General features: G+C 32.0%; 1 protein-coding gene across 1 annotated transcript; it reads right to left on the reverse strand.

Moving 5' to 3' along the window:
- Positions 1-168: 168 nt before the first annotated feature.
- On the reverse strand, positions 169-17,763 carry LOC121294994 (coiled-coil domain-containing protein 73-like). Its single transcript, XM_041219257.1, has 14 exons — positions 17,653-17,763; positions 16,889-17,041; positions 14,868-14,939; positions 13,675-13,749; positions 12,173-12,308; positions 9,658-9,737; positions 8,359-8,487; positions 7,780-7,884; positions 5,838-5,948; positions 5,497-5,637; positions 4,795-4,999; positions 2,553-4,220; positions 1,838-1,974; positions 169-495 (listed from the first exon to the last, which is right to left on the reverse strand). Exons 1-14 carry the CDS (start codon positions 17,761-17,763, stop codon positions 169-171), a joined length of 3,450 nt encoding a protein of 1,149 aa, XP_041075191.1.
- Between the last annotated feature and the right edge of the window lie 1,630 nt (positions 17,764-19,393).

Genomic DNA, 19,393 nt, shown 5'->3' on the forward strand with positions numbered 1-19,393 from the left:
ATTCATCCTATGCAAGCAGTACATTTTTATTCTATTACTGGAGTCTATCACTTACTAATGTGTGAAAAATTTAACACAAATTCATCCTTACTTAAGACACTAACAAGTAACAGCTGCCTTTTTTGTTTTATCACAAGCTTAACACATATACAAATTACACTGTATGAACTACAGTTCCGATGTAGCATTTTTCTCCAGTTCATTTATGCTTCCATCAACTTTTCTTTTCCTTGTACGTCTTAATCTTTCCAAACATAAAAACTTCTCAATTTCGCTGACCTGATCATTGATACTGATTTGTTGATAATCCCACTCATCAGCATCTGGCGAATTGTTTTCAAAACCGGACGCAGAAATGGAAGTCTCGTGTTTGTTGTGTGCAATTAACACAGGGTCATGTAGATGATTTGCTACTGAACCAGTTTTAGAACTGGATACCGCTTGGGAAGGTACAGCTGTATAAGGAATTGGTAACTTTGCAAGGTGTGAACTCTCCTAAAAAAACAAAAAGAAATTCAAATTATAATTTTGTGAAATTACTGGGAATATATTTTTCTTATAAACAATTAATTCTTACTTAATGTAGACTTTTGTTAACAATTTCACTTCTAACTTTCTATCTTTTACAACATTCATGTGAATCTGCATTCATTATAAATGTGCCTGGTGTTTTTCTGTTTCTGGCTCTGGTCCAATTAATGTTTTTATTCAGCATTTTCCAAAAATAGAATAAAGTGTTTGATACAATGCAACCTAGTGCTGGGAGTGAAAATCATTATCCATGAGCATTTGACAAACAAAAGGGATGATAACACAAAAATCTGCCAGGATCAACTGTTTGAAACTTGCATAATATGCAGCGTATTTTACATATCATTGAAGAACACAAGATCGCATGAGCCAAAATCAATCTTGTTGATATCAAAATATAAACAGAGTGCTTCAGTTATTACTTTCAGTTTGCAGCACCTGTTTCTAATTGTCTACTGAGATTGACATCAAGTATTTGTGAAATTGAGTGAAAGATTATGAGGCATTGACTAATGAATGTTATTTGGTCAATGTATTTCCACAGCTAATCTATCCTCATCCTGTTACAGCATTTGGTGTGTTAAACATCATACTGAAAAGGCTGTCCATTTAGGATATGAGCACTTAGGCCAGATCAGATTTGGATGCTGAGTGTAATACCAGCAGCCTGGCATTCTATGTTTGTCTTGCTTTATTAAAATATGTTAATTAAAATATCTTTATTAAAATATGTTTAAGCCCCAAAATATACAAAGTAATTGCCTGTTTATTTGCATGTAACACATCATGGCGTGAAAACTTGTCAAGACTAGTTGTTTTCTTCAGCAATAAAACTGTTTTAAATTATAAGGTTAAACTCACAAATTAAAATCATGGTGCGTGGTTTGATAGAACATTTTACATAGTACACCTTTGATCCAGGGTCCATTACTTGTAATACTACATATTTAATTGACTGCAATAAAATGCTTGAGATTATTTTTAATAATCATTGCCAACAATTATTTCAGGAAGAGTTTAATAAATATTCTAAGAAAATGAATGCGTTCAATGGGATACACAGTAAGCTGTCGCCTCCTTCCTCCAACCTCCCGAAAGTGCTGGACACCATCTCTTTGATTTATATGATGTGACTATTTCCCGCTGTTCTTTATCAACCTTAATTGTGAAAAATGGTACCACCTTGCCCCTTGATATTTTTTTGGAAATTGAAGGGGTCTTAAAGCATTCAGATGTGTGCAGTGCTACACATATCTATGGAATTAGTCATTGTGGTCTTTTCTGTAATATTGTTTAGTTGACTTACATGTTCTGTGGAAGAGAATTCACAAAAAGTCTGTGCTATTGCATTCCATTCCTCTGTAGGATCTCTCTTGTGGCAAAGATGAACACTGGCACTGGATGTATTCAACATGTCAGGAACTATTTTAATAGCAGGGGAATCTGAGTGGCATAAAGGAAATTGTAACAACTGCACAAGAACAAGCCAAGATGCATAATTCCATGGATGCTAGTTTTTCAGCCATTGAATGTCTGGTTTATGATCTCAAGATCTACAGCTGTTTAGTTTAAAAAAAATAAAAACAACTTTATTTTTACTCACATATGTACTGTAATATATAAATGTTAATTTAGTAATAAAATATATATTTCTGATATATTAATGATAGCTATGAAAAAAAACTTTAAAGTTAAGACCAATGCTAGAATTAATGTTTGAATAACTTAATCTATAACTATAAACATCTTTAAGAATACCAAGTTATGAAATCCTAGTCAAATTCCATATCTCCTCCCCATTTCATCAGTATAACTTAATTCAGTCAGTGTTACTCTATTGATAAAAGAACTGCTGTTGAATTCAAGAGCTTTGCAACTATTTGGGTGCATTACAAACATGGAATCGGTGTCTAAAAGGACACGCATGATAAATGTATCTAGCTAAAGTTTAACTTTTTAAATGTTTTTTGGTAATCTTAGCTATATTTTCTTTATATTAAACATCAATACAATCTTCTTACCTGTCCTATAATGTTTTCTTACATTATCATCCAAAAGTGGCTTTGACAATGTAGAGGATGAAGGAAGATCTTGACTGTCTGAAGAATCTTGTTTTCTTTTAAGAAAATGTGGAATCAGAGGAGTTGAGGACCTGTTTGTATCAATTCTTTCTTGATTTGCTTTTGGAGCATAAGGAAAATCTGTGTATTTCCAAGACACTGGCCTATGCACATCTTTCTTTCTTAAAGGCCCTAAATCAAATGCTGACCTAACGTTTTTGTTTATTGAAACATGCGATGCACTTACGGTAAAAGCTGGTTTTATTGTTTTTTCTTCACGACATTCATTTGGAGAACCATTGTTGCATTTATCCTTGTTTGAGCTGCTTCCATGTTTGAGAGCTTCAACTTTATCTCCTTTATTGACACTTGCAAATGGGTTGTTTTCCTCAATATGTTTGGAATATTCAACTTCATTATCTTCACGGCTGTGATGCATTACGGCCTTGGCAATGGAAGTGTCACAGTTTTCAGAGGTGTGTATCATTTCAATGTCCTGCTTGTTGCTCAGTGCTACACTAGTATTGCTTGATGATACATGCTCTATTACAGTGGTATCCTCTTTTACAATAAGATTGTTTTGATATGAAGTGTTTGGCGCAGATGTTTTAGGTACAGTATTACTCAGCACCAGAGCTGTATTGTCAGGTGAATTGTGTTTTGTTTCAGGGGCATCCTCTTTGATAATATACTGATTTAGATACGGTGTGTTTTCTTCAGATAGATTGATGGTTTCAGTGTTGGCAGTTAGGTTACTGTTCTGGGAAATGTTATGGGGTACAGTTAGTCGGCACTTGCTCTGTGTGTCTGTATAATTGTTTTTCTCCTTTAGAAATCTGTTGTGTGGGAATGTGCGACTACTTGCACCGTCTCCTTTATCAGCATTACACATATTATTACCACTATTAGTAAAACCTCTTTGTTCCTCAGAGTCTGCTGTTGAAGGGATGCTAGAAGCAGGAAGAACAGCAGAGACTGAACACATTCCTTCTGGGTTTTGCTGGTTTGTTTGTATTAAATGGCATACCATTTCAGTGCCTTCATCTACTATATGACAACAATTTAGCTCCTTTAAACTACATTTTTGCTTGTCTTTATCACTTCTAGCTGTGGTCTGGGACATGGATTCAGGGCTACACTCAGTCTGTTCCTGCTTACTATTCTTCAGTTCTTCATTTACTGTGTTACACTCAATGCTGGAAACAGGCTTGTCTTCAGGGTTGGATAGCTCACTAATAAAGTCACTTTTGCAGCATTCTATGGTGGTGGTAAAGGTCTTATCAAACATATTATAAACTATATGGCTTTCACCCATACCAGATTTATGTTTGCTGGAGTCTGTCTGCTGACCTGTATCTGCACTAGAGACACCTAATGCATCAACACTGTCTGAAAGCATCTTTCCTTTAACTGGGACTTCTGCCAAGGTATCAGGACTTCCTTGTGGCTTGCGAGTTGGACTCGCAATGTCTACTTTGAAGCAAGTGTTTTCAGCTCCCTCTGTGTCTTTGCTTCCAAAAGCATAAACATCAGCAGTCTGCACATTGATAACCACACAGTAGTCTGTTTTTGGAAGTTCATCATTCACAGTCTTCTCTGGCTCCTTCAAACTAACATCTGTACACTTATCTGTGTATATAAAATACAAGTTTTGGAGAATAAGTAAAGTATCTTGCTATTTAACCATTTTTAAGAATGGAAAATACTGGCTGATATGAATTATACGTGCAACATTCAATAACAACATGTAACTATTATTGTGTTATCTTAATCTACATTATTTAAAATAAATGCTGAAGTCTTGCTTGGCATGAAATGAATAATTTATAAGCTATGTATTGCATGACTTTTTTTTTTATCAGTTTATTACCCCACGATGTGTTCTTAATCACCATTAATTACTGTTTTGGGACTCATGGTCACAACCAAACAGGACCTGACCTGACCAGAATAAAAATGTTTTTAACAAATCACCTTGCTTAGGCTTGCTAACAGTCCCACATGAAAAAAATATGCTGGTTATTAGACATATATCCAGATGTGCTGAAACAGTAATACAGCAAACAATAATTAAGCACACACAAAATGGAATACTAAACAGATACAAAATTAACTATTGCACATTATTATGCACATTCAGATAGGATGATTTAAACAACACAAAAAGTGAAACACGATTATTAGTCTAACTCCCTATTCTTACCAGGGGAAATTTCTTTAACAAAAGCAGTACTGGTTGTGTCTTCTGTTTTGTTATTTTTCTTTTCAACTTTCTCTGTATGATCGGCCTTCCCTTGACATGTCTTTTCTTCTTGAGTGTGTAACTCACTGGTAATTGCAAAGGATATTCTGCTATTTTCTTTGTTTAGATCCTCACCAGCCTTGCAGTGCTCTGTTTTTAAAGTACTCTAGTGAAAGAATGAACACATTGTAACAAGTACTTTATCAGGTTCATTTATCTAAACAATGTGTTTGAAATAATATTCACTTTTTGGGGTTATCTGACCTAATTCCTCTAAGTCAGTTCTGTCTACACTAGCAAAATGTACCAAGTTCATTTTAAGTCCTAGCCTGTCAATGTCTACAGCTATGGCCAAAAGTGTAGCTTCACATACAATTTTAGAATTGAAACAGTATTAAAGACTTTATATACTGCATGGATGATTATGTGACACTGAATGTGCCTTCTTTGTTTCCTAATCATACCTAATAAAAGGTCACACTATTTATAATTTCTGTATACCTAACATACAAAAATAAATAAATAAATAAAAACATCCAATCAACAACACCCTGGTATACATGTATATGTATATGTGTCTATAGGTAGCACTTCAATTTTATGGCTGGTATAAAAAGATTTTACTGAATTTAGTACCAAATGATTAAATATGTAGATATTTACCTCTAACTGTTGTATTTGTTCTGCTTGCTGAACCCTGCATGTTTCTAACAGACTGTTCTGCTCACGGAGATGATCATAAGCTTCTTTTATTAATTTAAACTCATTATTTGCAACAAGGATTTTCTCATGTAACGTCTCCTCCTGGTTTATAAAGACATACATATTATACAGATAAGTACTGTACATTTACAGACAAACTCCTTTTAATTGCATTAAGCATTTGTTTTTAAAATAAAGAATAGTAAAACATGATAAAATAAGTTGAGGATTACTTCCCTTTTGTAATAGATTTACAGTATAACCTGCAATCCACTTTTGATTATATCCCTGAATGTTTATACCTCTTTTCTCCAGTTTGTTTTAAATTTGTCATGTTCCTCTGTTAGGTGTAGAAATCGGTCTTCCTTTTCTTTGGTCTTCTCTCTGAGAAGTGTATTGTCTCTTTCAAGGACCTGCAATAAAATTAATTACCCAAGAAATTATTAATATAAAAATAATTAATTTTAATGTGTTTATTTTACTTGGACATTTGAGTCTTAACATGGCAAGAAACCCATACAAATCAGTAAGGATGTGTCATCTTGACAATCATTTTCATAAATTAGCAAAAATGTGTATTTAATTCAGCGAACACAAACCCGTAGGAGGGCCTGAAGAAGAAATGGCTTCAAAGGGGGAATAAAAGCATTTGCTATTATTCAGTTGCAGTTCAGGCCATCAATGTGCAATAATATTACCTGATATACAATGGAATGCACACTTACATACTACCATAAAACTGTCTTACATCATTTATTTCAATATTCATAAACATTTTAGAAATGTATTAGCAAAACTAGTGTTTCCACTAATATTATTTTGTTATATATGAAACAATTCTGTTCTACAGCACCTTCCATGTACAAGTATCTTAAGGTGCTTAACAAAGAGGACTGAAACTACTGAAGAGCAAAGGATTTGCCCTTGTCAAATAAGTATTTAACTAGCCATTAAACACACGTTAAAGTACAAAAGGTCATAGATTGGCATGTTGATGCAGCAGCCAACTTAGAAGGCAAACAATAATGGCAGATGTTTCGAGCCTTTCATGATAACTTTTGTTGGGTTTCGTTAAGAATTAATCTTAAAGTAGTGGTACACATGGCATGAAACCCCACTTTCTTACCTCCTATTAGCAGTAGCACAACATTATCACTGGTCCGCTTCTCATGTGTTGAATATCTTTCATTCTTTGTTTTATTCTATAGCTGTACATTAAAAGACTAAATTGTTTATTCCTAATACCCAATCACTTTCTGGGCTGTAGGGTAATCTTACACCAAACAGTTTATCTTACAATAAAACTTGATTAACTACATTCTGATTGACAGCTTCATAGTTTCATTAAATATTTCATGACCTGTTTTCCTTTTTGTCATCAAGTTAGCTGTGTCAATGTCTTAAATCAGTTCTTCATCTTTGCTTGATAGAAAGATACCCTATTAAACTCTACAGTACACTTCTGGATTACTGGTATTTACCCAAAGATGTGCTTCTTGCTTGTCTGGGTTTCCTCAATGTCAGATTTACTGTCATGATGATTAATTGAAATAATTGTGTTGAAACTACTACATGCATTTTAGAGGTGGAAAATAAATCTCTATTCTTTACTGTGTTCTTGGATTCAAAAAGTATGATAAAAGATAATTGTGCACTTTCACATTTTAAGTTAACACTTAGGATGATTTAAGGCCACACAAATGTAAACACCTTTTAACAGACAAAAAAAGATGATTGGGTTTTATGTTCATTCGACGAAACACCGAAAAACAATGTGGTTTACACAACATGTAGAGCATACTCTTCATAATACAGTAAGTTTCAGTAACCCTTAATTAACATTATTTCAGCATGACAGATACCTGTTTTAAAGTGTGAACATATTAGCAATCTGTCATTTTCTACACCTTTTTAAGGATAGAAAAAAATACTTTGTTTTAGCAGTTTTACCAAACTATCCTGCAGGGGGGGAAAAAAAAAAACTATTTAAAAGGAGAAAACTGCAAAGGGTAGGGTGAAGTAAGTAATATTGATGCATTCCAGTACATAAGTCTGAGTACCAAATGAAAACAAACAAAAAATTATTATTTAGTAAATTAGTTTGCCTTTTTAAAACAAGCTTTGAAAATCCAGAAACTAAAGTACGGTAAAATAAACAAGCCCTATATGAGCCTGTAGAACAGCTTCTGCCAATAAAATAACACATTTCTTTATTATCTGAGACAGCCACAGACAAATGAATACCTGATATTTCTCTTGTAGTGCATTCAACTCTGCTTCTACTCTGCTGACCACCGCAGTCTGCCGCTGGAGCAGCTGTTGGGTATGCTGCAGGGAGTTCAGAACCTCCTAAACGCAAACAGCAAACAATAAGAGTTTGTATAAGTGTTTATGACATGTCACCTTGCAATAAGTGTACTTTTTACATTTGTCCCATTTAAAACAATAATGTAACAAAGTCATTTTGAACATAAAGATACCAAGTCTTACATATCAGCAAGAAAGCACAGGGGAAAAAAATAAACAACAAAAGATTTGTTTATTTAAAAACAATAATATCCTTTTTTTTTTACCTGTTTTTCTGTTCTTATGATGGAGAACTCTTTATCAAGCCTTTTGTTCATTTCTGTCTCCTTCATTAAAGACATTAAATAGATGAAAATATATTACATTGTTATGTAGATTCATTAATTTTGAGCATGAGTATAAACTAACTCCACAACAGACACCACTGGCTTTTTAATATTTTAATAATATGCTTTATCAGTGACCTTAATTTGCAGATACTACACATATGATATGAATAATGTTTTAGCACTTTACCATTTGATGTTTGTGTTGAAGTTGTTGAAGCTGTTGCTCCTTTTCTGTTCGATTGTTGCTTTCTTCTCCCAGTTTGCACACAGAACTGACTTTGGAACTTATCAACTTTCTATTTAGTTTTTCAATGTCCTTAACACAAGCAACACAGTTTAGATATTGCATACTCTAGTATGATTTACTAAACTGTAAAAAAAAAGCAGTAAAGCCACCTGACAAAGTCTAAGCCCACACTTGCAATGTTTATCAAGAAAGTGAAAAGTATCATTCTATATTATTAGAGTTGGGTATTTGAAAACAACGAATTGCTGTTAAATGTCTTGTAATTTCATGAAATAGGCTTCATTTGTGTAAATTATCAACTTTTCAAATGCTATTAAAGATTGAAGGTGTAGCAAAATAGACAATACAGGCTTTGATCTCCTTTAATGACAACTTATTGAACATCAAGTTTCTCCCCCACCCCTCTCTCCCTAGTTCAGTGTTGTCTGTTTCATATCCCTCTCTCCTTTGGTTATGAATGCTGCTCATAGATAGTATCAAGAATCCTTTATGATGCCATCATAGTGAATTAAGCATGTTTTATTGTGTAATAGTATTATCTGGTCTGTTTAACTTTTCTTCATAAAACAGGAATTCCAACTCATCTTCAACTCTTCTTGTCAAAATCACATTACAGTATAAAATGTAAATGATACATGTAATAGAATCTTATGAATAAAGTATTGGACTTTAAACTAATTTATTTTTAGCATATTCATGATTAATCATTTGCATACAGAGGTTGACTATAAATAGAAAAACCTGCCAAAATACTGGGTAGAGTGGTGCTGATTCTATGCGACTCAATAATTACCACCTCCAGGAAACTGGTATAGAAATCTAAAACCAACTCTGTAATCATATGTTTTATGAACCACCAGTAACTTGTGCTGTCTAGATATGGAAGGACCTACCACCAAAGCACCTATTATCAGCCCTCTATCAAAGTCCATAAGATCCTTTTTGCTGAGACTGAAACTGACTTTCAACAGGTATATTCAGCTTTTATATATTAAAAAAAACAATTCATATCAGGGATGTCATAACAAATTAACCACTCATGTGGGGGACAGTCTTTTTACACACATGTATGTGCTACATATAGCATGTGTTCCTAATTTGACAAACCTCTCTTTTTCTATGTATTTCCATGAATACCTGGAAACATCTTTGTTATATTCTTAAAGAGGGATTCACACTAGCTCAACATATTTACTGGATTGTGAGAATCAGCTGTTCCAATAAATCTTGTGTATTTACCTGCTTTAGGTTTCTTATGCAGGCTTGTTGGTTTTTATTCACAACCATTAGCTTCTTATTTAGCCTTGTTGCCTCTTCCACTGTATGAAAGATTTTTTTTTTAATAGTAAGTAGTTCAAAAAGTACATGGATTATAAACTATTACCAATAAACTTGTATATTTCAGTATTCAAAGATGATGCACTTCCCAGAATGGTACAGAAACACACTAAACTTCAGGAATAGCTTGAGTTAAATGTAGAACTACTGTAAAACTGGATTTTTTTCTGGCAACTTAATTTTGCTAATGGCCTTCAAGGTCCATTTTTGCTGTAATAAATGTTTGCGCTTCTTTTTCTTTTAATGTAAGGCACATGTATGAATAATATATTTCACAGTACATTAAAAATTAGCAAACATTCCTTTGTCGCGAAATGTTCTTGTTTTCAAGTATTTACAAGTATCCACAGTGTTTTTGAGAAAAACAAAAATGTAAAAAAATATATTTTATAAAACAATTATTTAGTCAAAAATAATTCAGATTACATAACTGTGTATCAGTTATAAACAGATACAATTTGCTACATTACTCTACTAATTCTACATTTAACATCTAAGCCACTGCTGTTCAGAACTAAACATTTTAAATGTAAATATTACGTGAATTCATGCGAAACTGAGGCTTATCACTTTCAACACCCAGTGTTTCATTTTAAAGTCCTTGTTTAATATCTTGGCACTAATCCTGTATTTCCCAAGCCGTGGGTTAAAGATAACCTTTACACTAAATTATTAGTATCACTTCAGTTTGATGTGAAAAGACAAAACACTGAACATTTTTCTATTTGTATAGAGACTTTTCAATGAGCTTCATTAAACTTTATGGAGCACCACTAACAAACATTACCATTAGTCCAGTTTACAAAATAGTTTGGTCTTAAAATGACAAAACTTTGTATTTCAATTTGAAGGTTAGTGTATATGTCATAGTTACCACATTACTTCGAATTTAAGATGCAGCCCAAATTTCCAATCCTCAATTTGAGGAAAAAATAAAACATCAAATAATATGCATTTACAAAGATACAACCTCAATTATGCATATGGAGGCAGGTTGCAGCCATCTGCTATCACACAGAGTTACAGTTATGTGCAACTTCTCATTACTCACACCTGTTTTTCTCCCAATTTGTGAACAGTGGTATTGCTTGGCATGTTGAAAAATACAGGAGTCTGATCAGCATTTCTGATCTGTCCAAGCCTGTACTGTTTGTCACAAATGCTGATATTGTAAAAGCTTCTCTTTGAATACCTCATGAAGCTAATGACGCTTCTTTGAAATTGGCTGCCTGTATGTCATGGATGATTCAAGATTGGGCAGTAACGTTTTAGGTAGTCTTTTCTCGGCAGTAAGTTATGTTGCTGCTTGTGTACTCGGGTAGTCGTGTTTTTTTTTTTGTGGCGATTTTAATACACGTATCACTATACTGTACTTGAATTTAAGATGCAGGCTATTTTTGAGAGGCAAAAAATTGTTCAAAAAGTGTGTCTTAAATTCGAAGGAATATGGTAATTATTTTTACTAATAATTACCCACAACCTAATATATAATTTGGCTTGAAATAATCCTAAGTAGATAAGTCTACAGTCTTCCTGTTTTATTCAACAGTGCATACATAATCCTTATAAAACAGATAACAATTATGAATTCTCTATATACTGAAAAAAGAATGAATTTCGGAATATTTTTCTGTTATACATTTAAAAAAAAAAAAAAAAAAGGTGAGACAAAGTGCATCATTTTCCAGACCCCATTTTCCAGACCCCCATGCTTCATATCTTTTTTGCTATTTTAAATTAGCACCAGCAGCCTGGACAACCTAAACTATATTGCTCCATTTCATAAATAATGATAATACAGTTTAAAAACAACTGATAAATAGGTTTACACAAATTCAAAGCTATATAAATATTATGTTTATGTAACATGCTATAACATAAGATCGCCAAATAAAGGATTTCGCTGCTCTTTATCTGGTCTTGAGACAGTTTAAGATTCTGCTAGATATATTTAATAGGCAATTGCAAGGTTAACCAAAATAAAATTAATAATTAAACGTAATATTCTAAATTACAAGAATGCCAAAACTTTACAATCAATTCCAGACTGTTTTATCTATCTATCTATAGAAATACATTCACACATGTTTCATTAAACAGTTACAATACTTTACATACAGTAATATGTTTGTTTATTTATTTTGTGTTGTTATTGAATATTTGAATACATAAATTATTTTTGGAAACATGAATGAAAGTAATAATAGTACTCTTTCTATAGATAGATAGATAAATAGATAAATAGACAAAAATGCTATTACTACCTGTCATTACAATTTTAGAATCTGTATTTCTTACAGGCAAAGTTTAAATATTTTTATAAGATTTTTTTGCATATTTGCTTTAAATTTGTATTCCGTTAAGTTATCTCATTAAATAATTGTCACAGTAAAGCTTTTAAAAAATATTTACATACCATTCTGTTCTAGCTTCTCATGAGCTTGTCTTATCATTCCACATTGACGTGTGATGGCAGCGTACCGTTTCTCAACTTCACTTAACTGAATCAAGTGATTATCTTTAGCTTGTGTCTGCAACTGCAGCTTTTGCTCCTGTAACATACAACTCAGCTGTTACTTTATCAATACAAAGGCTTTCCAATACAAATTTATTTTTGAGAAATGTTAGTTTTTTCCTACTGTCACAATTATTGCTTACATATTTCTGCATTAATGAATCTTTAAATAAACAGTGGTATTTGAGCATTTTATGACATGTAAACAACTACAGTAATTTATTTACATATATACAATGTAATTTATATTATGCATTATGCTTTTTGCACTATATAAGACATTATACAAAATTTCTGTGTAATTTCCATGTGTTGTTTTCAACACATTTCTTTTACAGTGTAGAAATGATGTGACTGACACTAGTATTTGTTTTCTGCCCTACTTGAGGTCCTAGACTCATATATTCCCTATCAGTTCCTACTGATGGAGCCATCTCCTTTCTTGTTCGCTTTGTATAACTCTTATAACACCCACTCTACTCTGTCAACAAAGTATGTAATTAAGAGTCCTTACCAATTCACTTAGTTTCTTTTGCAAACTGTACCTGAACAACTGTAAAATAAAACACTGCAGTAAGTTCTTGTGTAAATATACTTCCCAACAGACTTTCTCATTCAGGACCTATACTTCTTTCAATTAATTTCGGTTGTATTTCACTGCACAGATTTGAGTAAGTAGCAATTCTTAACATAGGTTTGGATGTTCTCTTCTAAATGTTGACTTCCATTAGGTGACTGACTAGCTAACAATCTTAACAAGAAAGAGTTGCACAAGTTTAAAGGAAAACTAGCAAAACAATTTAATTAAATAGTATAAAATACACTGACTACCTTTTAATGTTTTTCATGCAACACAAAAATAGGCAGCAGAAGTAACTATGGAATACCATCTCCCAGTGTCTTTAAAACTAACATCAGCCATGGAATCATTGACTGGAACAGCAACTATAATTCTTGGGCTGGGTGTTATGACCTCATAAGTGCTGGCATGCATCACATTGTGTCATCTCTATACACTTTAATACAGCTTAATGTAAAAATTCCATTATCTTACTTAGGAAAGGCCAGAAGACTCTGTATTGCTCCATTCGGTCAATGTATCATGTGCAGCAGAGCATGGGATACCCTATACATCACCTGTGCAATGTCACAGATTGAACAAGGCAAAACAAATCCCTACAGGCCCCGCACAAAAGGTCAGCTACGAGAAGGTATTTCTAAGTCTTTGAAGATACACCCAGTATTAACAAGTTGGTATTGCAATAATTAAGATGACAAACTTATTTGTATGTAATAAGAACCTTAAAACGGATATACAAATAAACAGGCTGACATCATAAAAAACACTTTTTTTGTTATTGCAAGTATAACAAAGTCAGCCACAATCTATTTCAATCACTTACTTGTAATGATTTCAGTTCTTCCTTAAGTCCATTGATCTCTTTTTCTTTTAAATCTGCATTTAGTTGGTATTTGCCCTTCGAACAATAATAAAACAATGAAAACAAGTATACTTATATATGTGGTGTTTTTGATAAATCTTATTAATAAATCACTTGTTTATAGTTCATATAAACAAGTGTTTATTGATACATATTAATAACTCATAAATAGCTTCATCGCCATCTTCCCTAAGTCTCTCATGAGACTTCCATCTGCTTCACTACACTATAATATAATTAGGAAACTAATTTAAATAAACTGTGCCATGACAAAGACAGCATTTTAGCCATAGACCTATAAAAACACCATATATTTACTATGTGATCTAAAATGGTTGATCAATGTAGGAATATAATACCAATTTGTAAAATATAATATATGAATTATACCACCTCTTTTGTTGTCAAGGGGATTCATATATGAACAATCCTCTGCCTAATTGTATTAATGTCCTGAAAACCACAAATGTACAGTTTTATCACAAATACTGTATTAAAGTTCACTGTACCTTTTCTTCTTCAATGCCTCTGATTCTTGCCTGAAACTAATTTTATTGACATTTTTAAGACCATTTTTGGAAAGAAATAACAGAAAAATGTGCGTGCGTGCGTGAGTGCATGCGTGTGTGTGAACAAATGTCAAACAATATATTATGTACATTTTAGCAGTTTGTTCATCATTCTTCTGTCTTCAATGTTTTAAAGAATAATTATGAATGTGAATTACCTGTTTTTTAAGAACACTCAGAGCTTCAGTATGTTGGATCGTTAAAGTCTCTGATTGATGCTGAAGGGATTCCTGCATGAAAAAAACAAAACTATTATACTGTATGTATTTAAAATTTAAAAACACCACACAATAACACCACGAACATTACAGACAACCTACACATATGTCTGGAAACAGGTCCTCAGTAACGTTACTGCATTCAAATGACACCCAAGAAATAAATTTGCCAAGGCATTCACCCTTTCCTGCTTGCAAGCACCATAAAACATGGACATCTTGGTAGAGTTGTTGGGCTTTCGTAGGGTGGTAAATACAAGCTTGTGTTCATTAGAAGGTTAAATACAGTTACAGTATGTATATTAGCATGCAAGAGATGGACTGACATATGAACTGACTAACTTTACTGAGGTTAATGAATGCATACCTTCTGCCATTCTAATTCTTGTTTTTCCACCACAAGTCTATTAATCTGTTCTTCAAATCGTATTTCTGCATCCTAAATAAAAGAGAAAGAATCAGTGGAATACACTATTATTACACAATTAACCCCATAAGAGTAAAGCTAATACTTAGTGTGGCTTTAATTATTTTATGATAGAATTGTGGTTTTCTAACTTTTACTGACTTTGACCAACAATGTCTAAAATGTAATGCTTAACCATAAGACTGTTTTTAATGATTAAACTAATTTACATTCATAATTAATAGTTAGGATCGTTCACCATCATTCAGAGAGAAAAAAAAAGATAGTCCTTTCTGTTAATCATGTATTTATAGTCAGTATTAATTGCAAAGCCAATAAGAAATTAATTTCACTGTTCTCAATATGTACTGTTAGTTCAGATGCAATAACAATAAATAATTGCAACTTTCTCATTGTTTAAATACTATCAACTGTACTGTTCTATAATAAATTGAAAAAAGGAACAATAATTCATATTTTAATAGAACTGTGTTAAATCAGCTACTCTGTGAAATGATAATACATTAGTGGTTTGATATTAGCACAGAATCATCCTTATCCTCCTTCACTCCCCAAAGGTAGGTAAAAGTCAATTACTTTATACATCTTGTGACTTTTTATATGGATGTAGGAGTTGTCCTGTGCAGTTTATTTATAAGTTGCCATTAAAGCGTGCCACTAGCATGGCAAATTCCAGAAGAAATGCACACTAGATAAAGCAGTTAACAGTTTGAAATGAAACAATTAATACTTGTTTGCCCTGTAAAAAAAGGTCATTAAAGGTAGTAAGACCAATAAATCATTAGGAGCAAAGGCTGTGCTATATCTTTAATGACAATGATAAAACGAAAGTTACAAGGCCATCATTGATAATACGATAATACCTTTCTATAAAAAACTAATTGTGCATTTCCACTTGTAACAAGTAAAAATAAAGCACCACAATGTCATACTGGTGGGTACCCTGGGATTTGCAAACATTAGTCTAAGTGCTGCTGTGTACCTGTTGCGTTTATAGTTGCTGATTTTATGAACTAGACTTTCTTTTATCATGTTTGCACATATCATGTGTTACTAAGAAAGACTTAAGAAACACATACTGCAATCAAACATTTTAACAAAACACACTATACAATCATTTAACAACAAAACATTAATAAAAGTTACGATTTTATTAAGAAAAACTAACACATACTGACTAATAAAGTATTATCTGGCAAAATGTATGTTGTTCTGTTCAACAAAAAACAACAAAGGGTCAGATACTCTCTCCTACTTTAACAACTAACGAGTAATTAAATAAAGTCCAAAGTGTTTATTTTTATTGTGTGCCTGAGGAAAACAATGATTTAAGTATTTTTTATGGTAACATGATCATAACAATAAAAGCGGTAATTCCATAGTTTATTTTTTTGTTATAACCTTTAAAAAGTGTCATGCCACTTTTAAAGTGGTTGCTCCAGGCTGCTGTTTTACAAGCCAGGTTGGGAATTGGTCAGGTCCCTGCTTCATGACCCTTAACTGATGTGCAGTCTGACTACAGCTGGCTTATGTCCAGATAACCAAAAAACTGCTGCTAGGTTCTTTTACCATCTTCTAAAAACTCATAATCCACCTCCTACGAAATTACATTCTTGTGTTTCTCATGACTCTGCCAAATAGTTACACATAGAGATCTCATTTCTATACACCTCCCAGAGTACCTTGGCAAACAGAAAAGCACAAAGTGGGAAACCAATTAAAAAGAAGGAATTAATTTAATTTCATGTAATTGTACTTATTCTATACCACAGCTTTTTGGAAAACTGAAAAAACTTGTAAGAGTGTCGATGGGGTGTGAGTGGGGGGGGGGTCTGTGTGATTAACATATGGATGTCTATATAAAGTACCATTTTCTAGTTTCATTTTTGATTGTTTAATATAAAATGTGGTTATATGCAATTAAAACAACAAAAAAATACAAATTTTTATGACAATCTTACCCTTCGAATGCGTAGTTCCTCTACAACTTCTACTACACTTGTTTTAAATTCTAAAAGTTGGACAGAAATAATGGTATCTGCAGAATCCTGAATATTGTACAAGGCACAAGGCTCAGCTTCTTCACGATCTTCTCTATTCCTGAAGTTCATCATCTGCAGTGCAAATAGTTTCAGAATTATAAAATATAAACCTTGTCAGTCTTGGACTGTTACATGTCTAATTTATAAAAAAAAAATTTATAAAAAAAAAAAGAAAACACATAAAAGAATATCGGAGCAGAATGTAAATATTCTTATGCCAGTATGTATGCAAGCTTTCTTGTTGATTCTTTTAGCATAAAATATAATTAAATACAATGGATATTATTTTTGCAGGTGTAGTAACATTGTTGTATTATACCAGTATTGTATGCATTTTGTTTAGACTGTCAGAGGCAATAATTTGGTTATCCTACCATCACATAAATGCATAGTGCATACATGTAGTAACTAAAGTGTAAGTAAGGGAAATTAATTTATCAGTATTTTGAAGTATATTCAAAATTAATTATTTATAATTGGTTTTATGTACTTTCTGTAAGTGGCAAAATGAAACAGTCTAAATATCTTAAATATATATATATATATATAATATATATATATATATATATATATATATATATATATATATTATATATATTTTAAATCTGCATGATTTTAATATCATCCCATTCTGTATTACTTTATTCAAGATAAATACATACACAACAAAAACAAGAATTTACCTGTGAATCAGAAAAATTATTATCAGTGTCAAAATCCATCTCGCAGTTCATTTCAAATTGTTTGGCTTCTTTCAAATCTAGCAAAGTGACATCAGGGGGTCTATCTGACATTTTCAAGGAAATCTGAATGTGCTCCTGGAGATTTACAGTGAGATACAATTTACTAATCCAGTCCATTCATTATCAAACAATCATATGTTTATATAAATAACCAGTGGGCTACATCTTTCTTAGAAACCATTCAATTAATTTGTTCTTAGTACTAAGTTGGTCAATGTGACACCTTTACTTTTATTTTTTTGTCAATTTGATCAGTTCACTTGTATAAACTATTTACACGTCCTAATAATATGTACGAAAAATATCAGATGACTGTAACCATTTTAACTTTCTACCAGAAGATTGTAGAACCCAATAATAATATTTACTACCTGAAAATATAAAATGTGATATCAGAAAAAAAAAACACAACACATTTGATTGTTTGGTTAGAAATGTTATAGAAAAGAAACAGAAACTTGAGAAATTGTATTATTTCAAGATCTTAACATTATTTTACCTCCTTTAGTATATAGATACTTTTCAAGCACCCAATGTAGTAATATTTACTTTCAAAGTTATAGCTTTAATTCCCCAAGGTGGAAAGGAGTCTGGTCTGTGCATCTAATAGGGGTCAGGGTAATAACACTGAATGGACAAATTGTACTGTCATTCTGCTTAAATTATATAAGTTATTTAATTTGACCTGTAGATAGTCCCTTGTCTCCTCATCATGTCTGACTTTTAAGTGGGAGGTCTTCACTCAGGATGATTCTTTAATAGAAGCAAACCTTTCTCCATTTAACCCATGCTGTTATCAATCATGTACAGGAATAAATGATCCTGTTAGAATTTGCTACTATCACAAATGACATTGTGACCTGAGGCCAATGTCTTTATTTGCTTCTCCGGTGATTCGCTTCAGCAGATATTAAACAATTTTATAATCCATGAAAGGCAAAATTAAAAGGACACCATCCATAAAACTGAATAATTCCTATCAGCAACATTATGATGTCTATAATACCTTTATGAATTATATGGTTATATTATGCAGTAATGTAATGAAGGCAAAGATGGCAATAATCAAAGGGCAAATACTAATATGCATTTAATCACACTTTTGAAATCAATTTATCACTTCTGGTCATTGCATTGTCTTCGAAATAAGAAGCCGATCCATAACAAGAATTTTATCATTTTTTCTATAAACACAAATATAATATATATATATATATATATATATATAATATATATAATATACTATATATATATTATTATACTTTTTTCAAATATATATATTAAGTTGTAAGGGTTTTACTTTTTAGTGAGTGTATACAATATAATATGTATGAACACGTAAAGAAGGACGTGTGACTGCACATTTAATGTACGAACACACATTTTAATATTAATTAATCGACATGGTATAGTTTATCAAAAAATTTAATTATATTAATTAATATATATATATATATTATATATATATATACTATATATATAACATATATATATTATATATATATATATATATAAGATTTTTTGATAACCCCCCCAATTTACCACAATCTCTGCATTATACTTTTGCGCTAAGCCTGGGGGTTACAGTTTTAATGTTAAGAGATTATAGTGAAAAGTCCAGTACATAATCATGTTGAAAGAACTTTATATAAAGGTCATGTCAGCCATGTTTATTGTGAGC

This window comes from Polyodon spathula, chromosome 19, assembly GCF_017654505.1.
Source record: "Polyodon spathula isolate WHYD16114869_AA chromosome 19, ASM1765450v1, whole genome shotgun sequence".
Taxonomy (NCBI): Eukaryota; Metazoa; Chordata; class Actinopteri; order Acipenseriformes; family Polyodontidae; genus Polyodon; species Polyodon spathula.

What these genes read in the sequence shown, in the direction of transcription:
- LOC121294994 (XM_041219257.1), bottom strand. Translation starts at nt 17,763, where the DNA reads ATGTCAGATAGACCCCCTGATGTCACTTTGCTAGATTTGAAAGAAGCC. An exon ending in AGGAACTACGCATTCGAAGG is followed by an intron (nt 14,940 to 16,888) that starts GTAAGATTGTCA and finishes TCTTTTATTTAG; the next exon opens with GATGCAGAAATACGATTTGA. An exon ending in AAGAACTGAAATCATTACAA is followed by an intron (nt 12,309 to 13,674) that starts GTAAGTGATTGA and finishes TGTATGTTACAG; the next exon opens with GAGCAAAAGCTGCAGTTGCA.